This window comes from Ranitomeya imitator, chromosome 6 (genome assembly GCF_032444005.1).
Source record: "Ranitomeya imitator isolate aRanImi1 chromosome 6, aRanImi1.pri, whole genome shotgun sequence".
NCBI lineage: Eukaryota > Metazoa > Chordata > Amphibia > Anura > Dendrobatidae > Ranitomeya > Ranitomeya imitator.
The window spans coordinates 15,595,252-15,610,338 of record NC_091287.1 but is presented as its reverse complement, the minus strand read 5'-3'; the positions used below and the strand labels follow the sequence as shown (position 1 = coordinate 15,610,338).

Sequence of the window (15,087 nt, the reverse complement as noted above, 5' to 3'; positions counted from 1 at the left end):
GGTTCAAAGTGCTCACCACACATCTAGATAAGTTCCTTAAGGGGTCTAGTTTCCAAAATGGGGTCACTTGTGGGGGGTTTCCACTGTTTAGGCACATCAGGGGCTCTGCAAACGCGACATGGTGTCCAATCTCAATTCCAGCCAATTCTGCATTGAAAAAGTCAATCGGCGCTCCTTCACTTCCAAGCTCTGCCGTGCGCCCAAACAGTGGTTTACCCCCACATATGGGGTATTGGCGTATTCAGGAGAAATTGCATAACAAAATTTATGGTTACATTTCTGTTTTTACACTTGTGAAAATAAAAAAAAAATGGTTCTGAATTAAGATGTTTGCAAAAAAAAGTTAAATGTTCATTTTTTCCTTCCACATTGTTTCAGTTCCTGTGAAGCACGTAAAAGGTTAATAAACTTCTTGAATGTGGTTTTGAGAACCTTGAGGGGTGCAGTTTTTAGAATGGTGTCACACTTCATTATTTTCTATCATATAGACCCCTCAAAATGACTTCAAATGTGATGTGGTCCCTAAAAAAATGGTGTTGTAAAAATGAGAAATCGCTGGTCAACTTTTAACCCTTATAACTCCCTAACAAAAAAAAAAATTTGTTTCCAAAATTGTGCTGATGTAAAGGAGACATGTGGGAAATGTTGTTTATTAACTATTTTTCGTGACGTATCTCTCTGATTTAAGGGCATAAAAATACAAAGTTTGAAAATTGCAAAATTTTAAAAATTTTCGCCATATTTCCGTTTTTTTCATAAATAATCGCAAGTAATATGGAAGAAATGTTACCACTAACATGAAGTACAATATGTCACGAAAAAACAATCAGAATCAGCGGGATCCGTTAACGCTCCAGAGCTATAATCTCATAAAGTGACAGTGGTCAGAATTGTATAAATTGGCCCCGTCACTAAGGGGTTAATGAGACTGGGCGGGGCTTTGTGGCTACTTTTTTTCTATGGTGATGACTTCAGCCGTGACGTCACCCAGTAGTCTATTACCATTGGCTAGGAGAGCGGCTCTTTTAGTTTTTTTTTTTTTGTACACATTACCGATAGGGCGGGGCTTTGTATCCACGCATGCGCATTTGCAGAGTGGCCTGACAGCGGAAAGATGCAGAAATACGAGAAGCTGGAAAAGATTGGAGAAGGTGAGAAAACCGGAGAAACGGCATTAAAGGCCGGGGATGTGCGGCGCTGATGGGAGAGTGCACTGACCGGGAGGGGGCCCGCGGATTGTATACGGAATGCGACTACTGTAGGGGCGGACTACTGCCCTCATCCTCTGTATTATAGGGGCGGACTACTGCCCTCATCGTCTGTATTATAGGGGCGGACTACTGCCCTCATCCTCTGTACTGTAGGGGCGGACTACTGCCCTCATCGTCTGTATTATAGGGGCGGACTACTGCCCTCATCCTCTGTACTGTAGGGGCGGACTACTGCCCTCATCCTCTGTATTATAGGGGCGGACTACTGCCCTCATCCTCTGTGCTGTAGGGGCGGACTACTGCCCTCATCCTCTGTATTATAGGGGCGGACTACTGCCCTCATCGTCTGTATTATAGGGGCGGACTACTGCCCTCATCCTCTGTACTGTAGGGGCGGACTACTGCCCTCATCGTCTGTATTATAGGGGCGGACTACTGCCCTCATCCTCTGTACTGTAGGGGCGGACTACTGCCCTCATCCTCTGTATTATAGGGGCGGACTACTGCCCTCATCGTCTGTACTGTAGGGGCGGACTACTGCCCTCATCCTCTGTATTATAGGGGCGGACTACTGCCCTCATCCTCTGTATTATAGGGGCGGACTACTGCCCTCATCCTCTGTACTGTAGGGGCGGACTACTGCCCTCATCGTCTGTATTATAGGGGCGGACTACTGCCCTCATCGTCTGTATTATAGGGGCGGACTACTGCCCTCATCCTCTGTACTGTAGGGGCGGACTACTGCCCTCATCCTCTGTATTATAGGGGCGGACTACTGCCCTCATCGTCTGTACTGTAGGGGCGGACTACTGCCCTCATCCTCTGTATTATAGGGGCGGACTACTGCCCTCATCCTCTGTATTATAGGGGCGGACTACTGCCCTCATCCTCTGTACTGTAGGGGCGGACTACTGCCCTCATCCTCTGTATTATAGGGGCGGACTACTGCCCTCATCCTCTGTATTATAGGGGCGGACTACTGCCCTCATCGTCTGTATTATAGGGGCGGACTACTGCCCTCATCGTCTGTACTGTAGGGGCGGACTACTGCCCTCATCCCCTGTATTATAGGGGCGGACTACTGCCCTCATCCTCTGTATTATAGGGGCGGACTACTGCCCTCATCCCCTGTATTATAGGGGCGGACTACTGCCCTCATCCTCTGTACTGTAGGGGCGGACTACTGTCCTCATCCTCTGTATTATAGGGGCGGACTACTGCCCTCATCCTCTGTATTATAGGGGCGGACTACTGCCCTCATCCTCTGTATTATAGGGGCGGACTACTGCCCTCATCCTCTGTATTATAGGGGCGGACTACTGTCCTCATCCTCTGTATTATAGGGGCGGACTACTGCCCTCATCCTCTGTGCTGTAGGGGCGGACTACTGCCCTCATCCTCTGTATTATAGGGGCGGACTACTGCCCTCATCCTCTGTATTATAGGGGCGGACTACTGCCCTCATCGTCTGTACTGTAGGGGCGGACTACTGCCCTCATCCTCTGTATTATAGGGGCGGACTACTGCCCTCATCCTCTGTATTATAGGGGCGGACTACTGCCCTCATCGTCTGTATTATAGGGGCGGACTACTGCCCTCATCCTCTGTATTATAGGGGCGGACTACTGCCCTCATCCTCTGTATTATAGGGGCGGACTACTGCCCTCATCGTCTGTATTATAGGGGCGGACTACTGCCCTCATCGTCTGTATTATAGGGGCGGACTACTGCCCTCATCCTCTGTATTATAGGGGCGGACTACTGCCCTCATCCTCTGTATTATAGGGGCGGACTACTGCCCTCATCGTCTGTATTATAGGGGCGGACTACTGCCCTCATCGTCTGTATTATAGGGGCGGACTACTGCCCTCATCCTCTGTATTATAGGGGCGGACTACTGCCCTCATCCTCTGTATTATAGGGGCGGACTACTGCCCTCATCCTCTGTATTATAGGGGCGGACTACTGCCCTCATCCCCTGTATTATAGGGGCGGACTACTGCCCTCATCCTCTGTGCTGTAGGGGCGGACTACTGCCCTCATCCTCTGTATTATAGGGGCGGACTACTGCCCTCATCCTCTGTACTGTAGGGGCGGACTACTGCCCTCATCCTCTGTACTGTAGGGGCGGACTACTGCCCTCATCCTCTGTATTATAGGGGCGGACTACTGCTCTCATCCTCTGTACTGTAGGGGCGGACTACTGCCCTCATCCTCTGTATTATAGGGGCGGACTACTGCCCTCATCCTCTGTATTATAGGGGCGGCCTACTGCCCTCATCCCCTGTATTATAGGGGCGGACTACTGCCCTCATCCTCTGTATTATAGGGGCGGACTACTGCCCTCATCCTCTGTACTGTAGGGGCGGACTACTGCCCTCATCCTCTGTATTATAGGGGCGGACTACTGCCCTCATCCTCTGTACTATAGGGGCGGACTACTGCCCTCATCCTCTGTACTGTAGGGGCGGACTACTGCCCTCATCCTCTGTATTATAGGGGCGGACTACTGCCCTCATCCCCTGTATTATAGGGGCGGACTACTGCCCTCATCCTCTGTGCTGTAGGGGCGGACTACTGCCCTCATCCTCTGTATTATAGGGGCGGACTACTGCCCTCATCCTCTGTACTGTAGGGGCGGACTACTGCCCTCATCCTCTGTACTGTAGGGGCGGACTACTGCCCTCATCCTCTGTATTATAGGGGCGGACTACTGCTCTCATCCTCTGTACTGTAGGGGCGGACTACTGCCCTCATCCTCTGTATTATAGGGGCGGACTACTGCCCTCATCCTCTGTATTATAGGGGCGGACTACTGCCCTCATCCTCTGTATTATAGGGGCGGACTACTGCCCTCATCGTCTGTACTGTAGGGGCGGACTACTGCCCTCATCCTCTGTATTATAGGGGCGGACTACTGCCCTCATCCTCTGTATTATAGGGGCGGACTACTGCCCTCATCCTCTGTACTGTAGGGGCGGACTACTGCCCTCATCCCCTGTATTATAGGGGCGGACTACTGCCCTCATTCTCTGTATTATAGGGGCGGACTACTGCCCTCATCCTCTGTGCTGTAGGGGCGGACTACTGCCCTCATAATCTGTATTATAGGGGCGGACTACTGCCCTCATCCTCTGTACTGTAGGGGCGGACTACTGCCCTCATCCTCTGTGCTGTAGGGGCGGACTACTGCCCTCATAATCTGTATTATAGGGGCGGACTACTGCCCTCATCCTCTGTACTGTAGGGGCGGACTACTGCCCTCATCCTCTGTACTGTAGGGGCGGACTACTGTGATGTCATCGGTGATGGGCGGTTTGGCCTTGAGGAGGGCGATGACGTCTGTGATGGGCGGTTTGGCTTTGAGGAGGGCGATGATGTCAGCGGTGGTTGGCGGTTTGGCCTTGCGGAGGGCGATGATGTCGTCGGTGATGCCTCCTCTTAGTGTTGGGGGCAGCACACACGGCTCTGGTGCCCCCCATCAGGACACGATTCTGTACCATTGTTGTCTGCTTTAACCCCTTATATTCTCCCTCAGGAACGTACGGCACTGTGTTCAAAGCCAAGAACCGCGAGACCCATGAGATTGTGGCCCTGAAACGTGTGAGGCTGGACGATGACGATGAGGTGAGAGCTGTGGATGTGATGGGCACACGGGGGTCTGTGCTGTGTATGTCACCCCTTCTCTGTGTCTGCAGGGGGTCCCCAGCTCCGCTCTCCGAGAGATCTGTCTCCTGAAGGAGCTGAAGCACAAGAACATCGTCAGGTAACGGCCGCTGGTGATCAGACGTCTCCGATCTGCCCTCCGAAGGGGGCTGGATTAAAGCTTTCTTACACATCAGCATTGCTCGCCTTCCCCTGCGCCAGCGCTGCCGCTCTGCTGCTGCCCCCAGTCTTTGTTGACAGACTGCAGCGGTGGTCCCATGGCTGCAGCCAATCAGTCAGCTCAGCGAACTAGTGCCATCTACACGGGCATTACCGCAGAGCCCAGTGATTGCTGCAGGTTCCTGAGCTGTCGTTGTGCTGTCACCGCTGCCGCTTGTCACGAGACCACGGAGGACGAGAAATGTCGCTACTGTTGTGCTTGACGAGCCTGTGGGCATGAAGGAGGTTTGGTCTTATGCAGCCATCATGGTGACCAACAAACACCCCCATAAGTGACGGGGACTGAAAAATAATAAGGTGACGGCTCTTAGAAGAACGGGGGGCACAAAACAACAGTAGACAATCCCCCGGTTCTCGGGGCTATGGCACATGGCTCCTCACCCTGCCGTTTCCCGTTCGCAGGTTACATGACGTTCTGCACAGTGACAAGAAGCTGACGCTGGTCTTCGAGTATTGTGATCAGGTGAGTGGTGGCCGCCCCTCGCAGACGGGGGGGATTATTGCCGATCTCTCCTTGTAAATGACCACAGCCTACGTGCAGCCCCCCACTTATCTCCTCTGTCCAATCCTCTGTCATTTAATCGAGGATGTCGCCCCCACGGTTCTTTCATTTTCCTCTCTCGCAGGGTCTGCGCACTACACCCGCTCCCCCCCCATAGTAAGCGTCTTACAATGCCCATGCAGCCTGTTTGTGCCCACCCTGCGGCCTCTTTGGGACCCTCCTTGGCTCCTCTCTTCCTCAGAGTTGATGAGTCGGCCACAAGAATTGGGGGAATCGGGGACCCGTCTTGTCACTTCCTAAGCCGTATGGTCAGGAGGGTCTCTCTGTCCGCAGCGGCCGATCCCGCTTTTTGTCGCCCCTTCTGTGCGCCGTTCAGTCCTGCAGACGTTGTGCTGCGCAGTCTGTAATCCTCCCTAGAAAGTGTAAGGAAACTCGCTGAGCGGCTCCTCTTGTGATGTTGCACTTGGTGCAGTTCTGGGGTCTCACAGGGGTCTTTTGTCCTTTACCTCCCACCCCAGTCACTACATGATCTAAGCCCACGTCCGCACTCACGTTATATTGGTCTAAGCTGCAGTCTACATATCCACATCTCTTGGGGTCCGGCCCACCAAACTTCTCCGGCTTAGCAGTGTTATCTTGTTTAGGGTCTTCCGAAAATTCCTTCCCGCATTTACATTGTCGCTTCTTCCTTTGAGACTTGTATCTTCCTTATTGCCCCCAGCAGTCGCCCCCAGACCTCGTTATTTCCCACCTCGCAGTGGGATCACCAGTCCCCGTGCTCTTTTGGATCCAGCCGACACGGTCCTTCCTCTCCACATTAGTTGCGCTCTTCTGCGGGGTCTCCGCTCTTCTTCTAAACATCGAGACCCTCCCCTGCAGAGCCCCCTATATTTGGGCGCAGGCACCAGATCCTTTGGTCGGTCATTGGACGTGTTGACGTGATTTGCCGGGATCCCTCCGGTCCTTCGTTCCTTACTCTTACAGGCGACCCTCCTGCTCCTTCTTGTCTCCTCTCCCCAGAAGGAATTTTGTAGACGCCTTTGGTTTATATTCTGGGTGACGATCGCCATGCTGACTGTCTTCTCCTTTTCCTGACTCCGTCCCCGAGTGTCACCCCGTCTACAGCTGCATCCACAACTCCAGCATTCGGCCGACGTCCACAGCGGTAATCTATTAATGTGTCAGGATGGCCGTTTTCTCGCCGCCATTCACCGCATTTGTTTCATCACGGTTCGTCCCAGGCTGTACAGTGTGGGGTCATCTCTCCTCGTTACGGGGGCACATCGTACATCCTCACAGAAAGATGGGCTTATACCTCTCCCGTGGTCTTCTGTGCCCCCTAATCAGCTCTGAGAAAGTTTTAGGCAAGTTTCAAAAATCTTTTTTTATGCCCAAATCTTTGGCGCTGTTTTTTTTTTTTTTTTTTTTTTTTTGTTTCTATTGATGGGAGTTGTGGTCTCCCCGATGGTGGTGATTGAAGTTGATCAGACTAATCCCCCGACCTTAGAAGGGGCAAGAATCGGTGAAACTTATTTTGTGCATTTGCTTTTCATTTCTATTTCTTTTTTTTTTTTTTTCCATTGCAGGATCTGAAGAAATACTTTGACAGCTGTAACGGCGACTTAGATCCGGAAATCGTGAAGGTAAAATCATTGCATCGGCGCTTGTCTCGTAGGAGTCTGTACCCGGGGGGTCGGCCATATTGGAGACGCATGGTGCGGACCGCTCAGCAGGGTGTCGGCAGCCCCCAATACGCCCCCTGTACTGTGGTATATGGCGTGTCTGACTTTTGTCTCCTTTTAGTCCTTCATGTATCAGCTGCTGAAGGGTCTCGCCTTCTGCCACAGTCGCAACGTTCTGCACCGAGACCTGAAGCCTCAGAACCTGCTCATCAACCGGGTAAGACGACATTGAGGAGGGGATGGAGACGCGATGTCTGGCTCCGCCGGGGGATACGGCTTTCTCTTTGGTCGGCCCCAGGCCGGAAAAGTCACTTCTAAAAGTTTATAAGATGTTGAGTGTGGAGTTGGCGCGAGCTGGTAATGCCCGTCGGGGCCGTTTGTACATGGCTCTGACCTCTGTGCCCGCTGTCTCCTCAGAACGGAGAGCTGAAGCTGGCAGACTTCGGCCTGGCGCGGGCGTTTGGGATCCCGGTTCGGTGCTACTCCGCGGAGGTGAGCCTGGTACTAATGTCCGCTACGTTGCACCCCGGACTTTCCTGCCCCTCTTACACCCGTGTGTCATCCTGTCCTCCAGGTGGTGACGCTCTGGTATCGCCCCCCTGATGTGCTTTTTGGGGCCAAGCTCTACTCCACCTCTATAGACATGTGGTCGGCCGGCTGCATCTTCGCAGGTAAGTCTGCAGGTTTGGTCCTGGCGCTCAGCGCGGGTCCCGTGCTGTACGTTATGCTTGTCCCATCCTCGCCCCGCAGAGCTGGCCAATGCCGGGAGGCCGCTGTTTCCTGGGAACGACGTAGACGACCAACTGAAGAGGATTTTCCGATATCCTTTTTCCGCCGTGGATGTCGGGGGAGGGGATGTAGACTTTGGGGCGCAGACCGTATAGTCAAGACTGTTCCTTAACCTGGCACACGTTGCTTGGGACCCCGACGGAGGAGCAGTGGCAGGCGATGACCAAGTTACCCGACTACAAGGTGAGCTGGGGGGCTGCGGATGTCCGGCTGCTGGGTACAGATGGAGGCGGCCGCACTGAGGAGCGGGACTGAGACAAGGCGGCCATGCCGCAGACTATACTTAAAGGGATTGTCCCAACATGGCAAATATGTACCCAAACACAGGAAAGGGGTCTGATTACCGAGGTCTAACCGCTGGCCCTCCATCGATCCCAAGATCGGGGTCCTGAAATGCCCCTTAGGGCCCCTTTCCACTTGTGTGAGAAAAAAACGGTCCGATTTACGGACCGAAAAAACTGATGTAACGTCTGCGAGTGTCATGCGATTTTTTTTTTTTTTTTTTTATCGCAACATCCGTATGACATCCGTATTGCTGTCCGATTTTTACGCACGGGTCTCCTTTGAAAAGCCGGTAATTCAGCGCAGAGTACAGTAAAATCACAGTGACAGGTTAGATTAGAGTAGATATATACACATAGAATAGGTATATATACATATATATATGTCAGGGAGACACCTATATATATATATATATTTATATTTAATGCAGCGCTAGATAGCTTTAAAGCTGGTAATTCAATTACCGGCTTTTGCTTTCTCCTTCACAAACCCGACATGATATGAGACATGATTACATACAGTAAACCATCTCATATCACCATTTTTTTTGCATATTTCACACTACTAATGTCAGTAGTGTGTATCTGCAAAATTTGGGCGTTCTAGCTATTATATTTAAGGGTTAAATGGCGGAAAAAATTGGCGTGGGCTCCCGCACAATTTTCTCCGCCAGAGTAGTAAAGCCAGTGACTGAGGGCAGATATTAATAGCCTGGAGAGGGTCCATGGTTATTGGCCCCCCCCCTGGCTAAAAATATCTGCCCCCAGCCACCCCAGAAAAGGCACATCTGGAAGATGCGCCTATTCTGGCACTTGGCCACTCTCTTCCCATTCCCGTGTAGCGGTGGGATATGGGGTAATGAAGGGTTAATGCCACCTTGCTATTGTAAGGTGACATTAAGCCTAATTAATAATGGAGAGGCGTCAATTATGACACCTATCCATTATTAATCCAATTGAAAGAAAGGGTTAAAAATACACACACACATTATTAAAAATTATTTTAATGAAATAAAAACAAAGGTTGTTGTAATTTTTTATTTAACGCCCAATCCACTCAGTGAAGACCCTCGTTCTGTGACAAAAAAAAAATAATAAACCAACAATATACTTACCCTCCGCAGATCTGTAAAGTCCAACGATGTAAATCCTTCTGAAGGGGTTAAAACATTTTGCAGCCAGGAGCTTTGCTAATGCAGGCTGCTCCTCGCTGCAAAACCCCGGGGAATGAGGCTAAATATAGATCAATGAGCTATATTTAGCTTCATTTGCGGTGAGGCGCCCCCTGCTGGATGTTCATAGATCGTGGGAACTTTCCTAGAAAGCCTGGGAGCTACCCCATATCCCACCGCTACACGGGAATGGGAAGAGAGTGGCCAAGTGCCAGAATAGGCGCATCTTCCAGATGTGCCTGTTCTGGGGTGGCTGGGGGCAGATATTTTTAGCCAGGGGGGGGCCAATAACCATGGACCCTCTCCAGGCTATTAATATCTGCCCTCAGTCACTGGCTTTACTACTCTGGCGGAGAAAATTGTGCGGGAGCCCACGCCAATTTTTTCCGCCATTTAACCCTTAAATATAATAGCTAGAACGCCCAAATTTTGCATATACACACTACTAACATTAGTAGTGTGGAATATGCAAAAAAATGGTGATATGAGATGGTTTACTGTATGTAACCAGGTCTCATATCATGTCGGGTTTGTGAAGGAGAAAGCAAAAGCCGGTAATTGAATTGCCAGCTTTAAAACTATCTCACGCTGCATTAAATATAAATATATATATATAGGTGTCTCCCTGACATATACAGTGGGGCAAAAAAGTATTTAGTCAGTCAGCAATAGTGCAAGTTCCACCACTTAAAAAGATGAGAGGCGTCTGTAATTTACATCATAGGTAGACCTCAACTACGGGAGACAAACTGAGAAAAAAAAATCCAGAAAATCACATTGTCTGTTTTTTTAACATTTTATTTGCATATTATGGTGAAAAATAAGTATTTGGTCAGAAACAAAATTTCATCTCAATACTTTGTAATATATCCTTTGTTGGCAATGACAGAGGTCAAACGTTTTCTGTAAGTCTTCACAAGGTTGCCACACACTGTTGTTGGTATGTTGGCCCATTCCTCCATGCAGATCTCCTCTAGAGCAGTGATGTTTTTGGCTTTTCGCTTGGCAACACGGACTTTCAACTCCCTCTAAAGGTTTTCTATAGGGTTGAGATCTGGAGACTGGCTAGGCCACTCCAGGACCTTGAAATGCTTCTTACGAAGCCACTCCTTTGTTGCCCTGGCGGTTTGCTTTGGATCATTGTCATGTTGAAAGACCCAGCCACGTTTCATCTTCAATGCCCTTGCTGATAGAAGGAGGTTTGCACTCAAAATCTCACGATACATGGCCCCATTCATTCTTTCATGTACCCTGATCAGTCGTCCTAGCCCCTTTGCAGAGAAACAGCCCCAAAGCATGATGTTTCCACCACCATGCTTTACAGTAGGTATGGTGTTTGATGGATGCAACTCAGTATTCTTTTTCCTCCAAACACGACAAGTTGTGTTTCTACCAAACAGTTCCAGTTTGGTTTCATCAGACCATAGGACATTCTCCCAAAACTCCTCTGGATCATCCAAATGCTCTCTAGCAAACTTCAGACGGGCCCGGACATGTACTGGCTTAAGCAGTGGGACACGTCTGGCACTGCAGGATCTGAGTCCATGGTGGCGTAGTGTGTTACTTATGGTAGGCCTTGTTACATTGGTCCCAGCTCTCTGCAGTTCATTCACTAGGTCCCCCCGCGTGGTTCTGGGATTTTTGCTCACCGTTCTTGTGATCATTCTGACCCCACGGGGTGGGATTTTGCGTGGAGCCCCAGATCGAGGGAGATTATCAGTGGTCTTGTATGTCTTCCATTTTCTAATTATTGCTCCCACTGTTGATTTCTTCACTCCAAGCTGGTTGGCTATTGCAGATTCAGTCTTCCCAGCCTGGTGCAGGGCTACAATTTTGTTTCTGGTGTCCTTTGACAGCTCTTTGGTCTTCACCATAGTGGAGTTTGGAGTCAGACTGTTTGAGGGTGTGCACAGGTGTCTTTTTATACTGATAACAAGTTTAAACAGGTGCCATTACTACAGGTAATGAGTGGAGGAAAGAGGAGACTCTTAAAGAAGAAGTTACAGGTCTGTGAGAGTCAGAAATCTTGATTGTTTGTTTCTGACCAAATACTTATTTTCCACCATAATATGCAAAAAAATGTTAAAAAAACAAACAATGTGATTTTCTGGATTTTTTTTTTCTCAGTTTGTCTCCCATAGTTGAGGTCTACCTATGATGTAAATTACAGACGCCTCTCATCTTTTTAAGTGGTGGAACTTGCACTATTGCTGACTGACTAAATACTTTTTTGCCCCACTGTATATATATATATATATATATATACCTATTCTATGTGTATATATCTACTCTCATCTAACCTGTCAGTGTGATTTTACTGTACTCTGCGCTGAATTGCCGGCTTTTCTAAGGACACGGGTGCGTAAAAATCGGACAGCACTCGCATGGTGCGAGTGCTGTGCGTTTTTTCTCTCGCACCCATTGACTTGCATTGGCGAGTCTCGTCCGAAAATCTCAGCAATACGCAGCATGCTGCGATTTTTTTTCTCAGCCGACACAGATTTTTCTCAGTCCGATTTCGGCTGGGAAAAAAATCGCAAATGGAGTGTCACATATTGATTAATATTGGTCCGAGTGCAATCCGATTTTTTTATCGGATTGCACTCGTCCGTTTTCCTCACAAATGGAAAGGGGCCCTTATAATGGAGGGGAGGACACATCTGCCGTCTATGGACAGAGATGAGAGAGCAGCAAGCAGAGGTGGTGATAATGAGAAGACGATGAGCGGCGGCGCGCGTGTGTCCGGCATAAACCTCTGCCAATCATTTCTGGGCTGAGTCTGACCGCAGCGATCAGCAGAGAGGCACTGAATAATGGAAAGTTCTGTAACTTTCTAATAGACTTTGTGCCTCCTCAATATCTAGATCTCTGCTTGCTGTCAGTGGGCTGAAATCCCAGCTGTATGGCCCCTTACAGATGAGCTGATACACTGTAACGAAGCAATCAGCTGTGTGACATCGGCAGGTTACCGGCCTCTAGTTATGATTGCTGTCAGTGAAGGGAAACAGACTGAAATGAAAACCCGGCCGGTGACTGTGTGTTATAGAAAGCCGAGCCTGCATGTCAGGACTGAATGTGAACCAGAAGATCTCCAGTCACATGAAGTGGAGATTGTGAAAATGTGCTGTCTAATATATTATTATTATTATAAGAGAGCAATAGTTCCCAGTTTTAGTTGTGATGTAATTTGCTATTTTACCCCTAGATGGCAGCAGTGTTATCTACCATGCGCAGCGCCGTCCTCCGTGCAGTGGCCGTACCTGGTACTGCAGTGTAGCTACGTCTATAGCCGCTCTGCTCCCGCTCTATGTGGACGATCTGATTGGTTAATTTCCGTTTTTTTCTTTTCCAGCCTTACCCCATGTACCCGGCGACTACATCTCTAGTGAATGTTGTACCCAAGCTGAACGCAACCGGAAGAGACTTATTACAGGTATCTCAGCCACAAGTTACTGCATCTAAACCTGTCGTGTGTCCATCTGACATGCGACTACAATTATTATGATGGAATATAGGCTGAACTGGATGGACAAATGTCTTTTTTCGGCCTTACTAACTATGTTACTATGTTACAACTCCCAGCATTCATAAAATAGACAGCTGTGGCTCTCCAAGTCTTTTTTGCTACCAGGAAACCATCAGCAAGTTGGTGTAGACGGATCTGTTAATCTTATTAGCTGCCTTTCTAATATCTTGATTTGTAATTGATGATGGGGGTCTCGTTATCATCCCACCCTGAGTCTGCCGGCTCGCTATTGTCAAAATCGGAATTCTCTCCCACCCAACATTGACCTGCCGCGATAGCGCGTCCGTGGGGGCGAGGTGTTTGCACATCGATAAGCACAGGGCAGGCGTCGGCCTACTTGTTGATGGTTTCCAGAAGATTGTTTTATTTATTTTTCCCTAAACATGAGCTTAGTCAAAGAAAGGTAGCGAGACCCTGAATTTTGGCCAATCTGACCCCTGTGATGTAACCCCTGTGCTCTAATGTATATCTATGGGGGTCTTACCACTGGGACCCCGCCGATCACAAGCATCCCGAAGACCCTGGTTTGGCGCACGTGTGACGGGGTGGTCGCCCATACGCACTGCTGCTCCGTTCACATAGAGGCTCTGCACCCCCATGATCAGTATCGGGGGTCTCGGCAGCCTCATGTGATCATACGTCTGTCCTATTATATACTGTTTATGGGCCGGCCCATTATCGTTGCCCCCCAGAATCTCACCGAGCCCCTAATGATCCTTCACCCTGATTCTCTTCTCTGTTTCCAGAACCTACTGAAGTGTAACCCGGTGCAGAGGATTTCGGCAGATGAGGCTCTTCAGCACCCGTACTTTGCAGATTACTGTCCGCCATAAACACCCAAACGCCGCCGCCTCCTCCACCCCGAATCCGGCCATTATTCCCAGTCATACGTACTGTCAGTCACCTGCCCACCCTGCAAGGTCAGACACCCCGTATACATGTCCTGCCCGATCTGTGCAGGCAGAGCTTCCTGGTGCAGTCTCCTCCCATCATACTGAGTGGGTGGAGCTTACTGTTTATGGGCGGGGCTTTTCACGATTGCGGGCTGTGTACACGCGGGTGCAGCCCAGCAGGGGGCAGGCACGAGAAATCATTCCAGAATCCCAATCATGCAGCCTTATATCATCATCCATCATCCATCAATCATCCTCCTCCCCCTAATTTATTTTGTAACCCTCTCATTACCTCCTCCGATACACTTGTATATTTTAATGTACATTTTTGGATGGTTTCTATGCGTTTGTTTCCGTTGACCCTGGAGAAATGCAGATTTATTTTACAGACAGTCGAGGTTTTGTTCTCAAATTTATTTATTTTTTGTAAAAAGGTTTTGAAGGATCACCAGCGGCCTCGTGCACAGGACACGTCCAAGGTCTTGAAGGGTCCGGAGGGTTGGGGGGTCTCCAGGGGGCATCTACACAATATTGTAAGTGGTTGTAATGTTACGGCTCATCTTTGTGTCTATAAATGCTCGGACCTCCCCTGCTGTGCGGACACGTGTGCACCCTCGTACAACTTCCCCCAGGTACACAGAATCTGGCCATCGCCACCAGTGGAGTTTATGGAAACCTCACAATAACATAAGGGGTTCACTTTGCAAAATGCTCCAAAAAATATATTCACCTGGAGCAGCAGAGGAACCTGCCGGGGTGACGCACCTGCCGGGGGGACGCTCCTGCCGGGGTGACGCTGTGATGCTCTGCCGGGGTAAACGCACCTGCCGGGGGGGACGCTCTGCCGGGGTGACGCTGTGATGCTCTGCCGGGGTAAACGCACCTGCCGGGGGGACGCTCTGCCGGGGTGATGCACCTGCCGGGGTGACGCTGTGATGCTCTGCCGGGGTGACGCTCTGCTGGGGTGACGCACCTGCCGGGGGGGACGCTCTGCCGGGGTGATGCACCTGCCGGGGTGACGCTCTGCCGGGGTGACGCACCTGCCGGGGTGACGCTGTGATGCTCTGCCGGGGTGACGCTCTGCCGGGGTGACGCACCTGCCGGGGGTGACGCTCTGCCGGGGTGACGCACCTGCCGGGGGGGACG

The 15,087-nt window shown here is 50.1% G+C and overlaps 1 protein-coding gene across 1 annotated transcript; it reads left to right on the top strand.

Moving 5' to 3' along the window:
* Positions 1-1,069: 1,069 nt before the first annotated feature.
* Positions 1,070-14,336, top strand: CDK5 (cyclin dependent kinase 5). The gene is made up of 12 exons (XM_069729235.1): positions 1,070-1,151; positions 4,750-4,838; positions 4,910-4,977; positions 5,499-5,559; positions 7,185-7,241; positions 7,402-7,497; positions 7,698-7,772; positions 7,855-7,951; positions 8,031-8,100; positions 8,192-8,252; positions 12,875-12,955; positions 13,795-14,336. Exons 1-12 carry the CDS (start codon positions 1,115-1,117, stop codon positions 13,879-13,881), a joined length of 879 nt encoding a protein of 292 aa, XP_069585336.1. The 5' UTR covers positions 1,070-1,114; the 3' UTR covers positions 13,882-14,336.
* Positions 14,337-15,087: the final 751 nt, after the last annotated feature.

What these genes read in the sequence shown, in the direction of transcription:
- CDK5 (XM_069729235.1), top strand. Translation starts at nt 1,115, where the DNA reads ATGCAGAAATACGAGAAGCTGGAAAAGATTGGAGAAG. An exon ending in TAGATCCGGAAATCGTGAAG is followed by an intron (nt 7,242 to 7,401) that starts GTAAAATCATTG and finishes GTCTCCTTTTAG; the next exon opens with TCCTTCATGTATCAGCTGCT. An exon ending in TTCGGTGCTACTCCGCGGAG is followed by an intron (nt 7,773 to 7,854) that starts GTGAGCCTGGTA and finishes CCTGTCCTCCAG; the next exon opens with GTGGTGACGCTCTGGTATCG.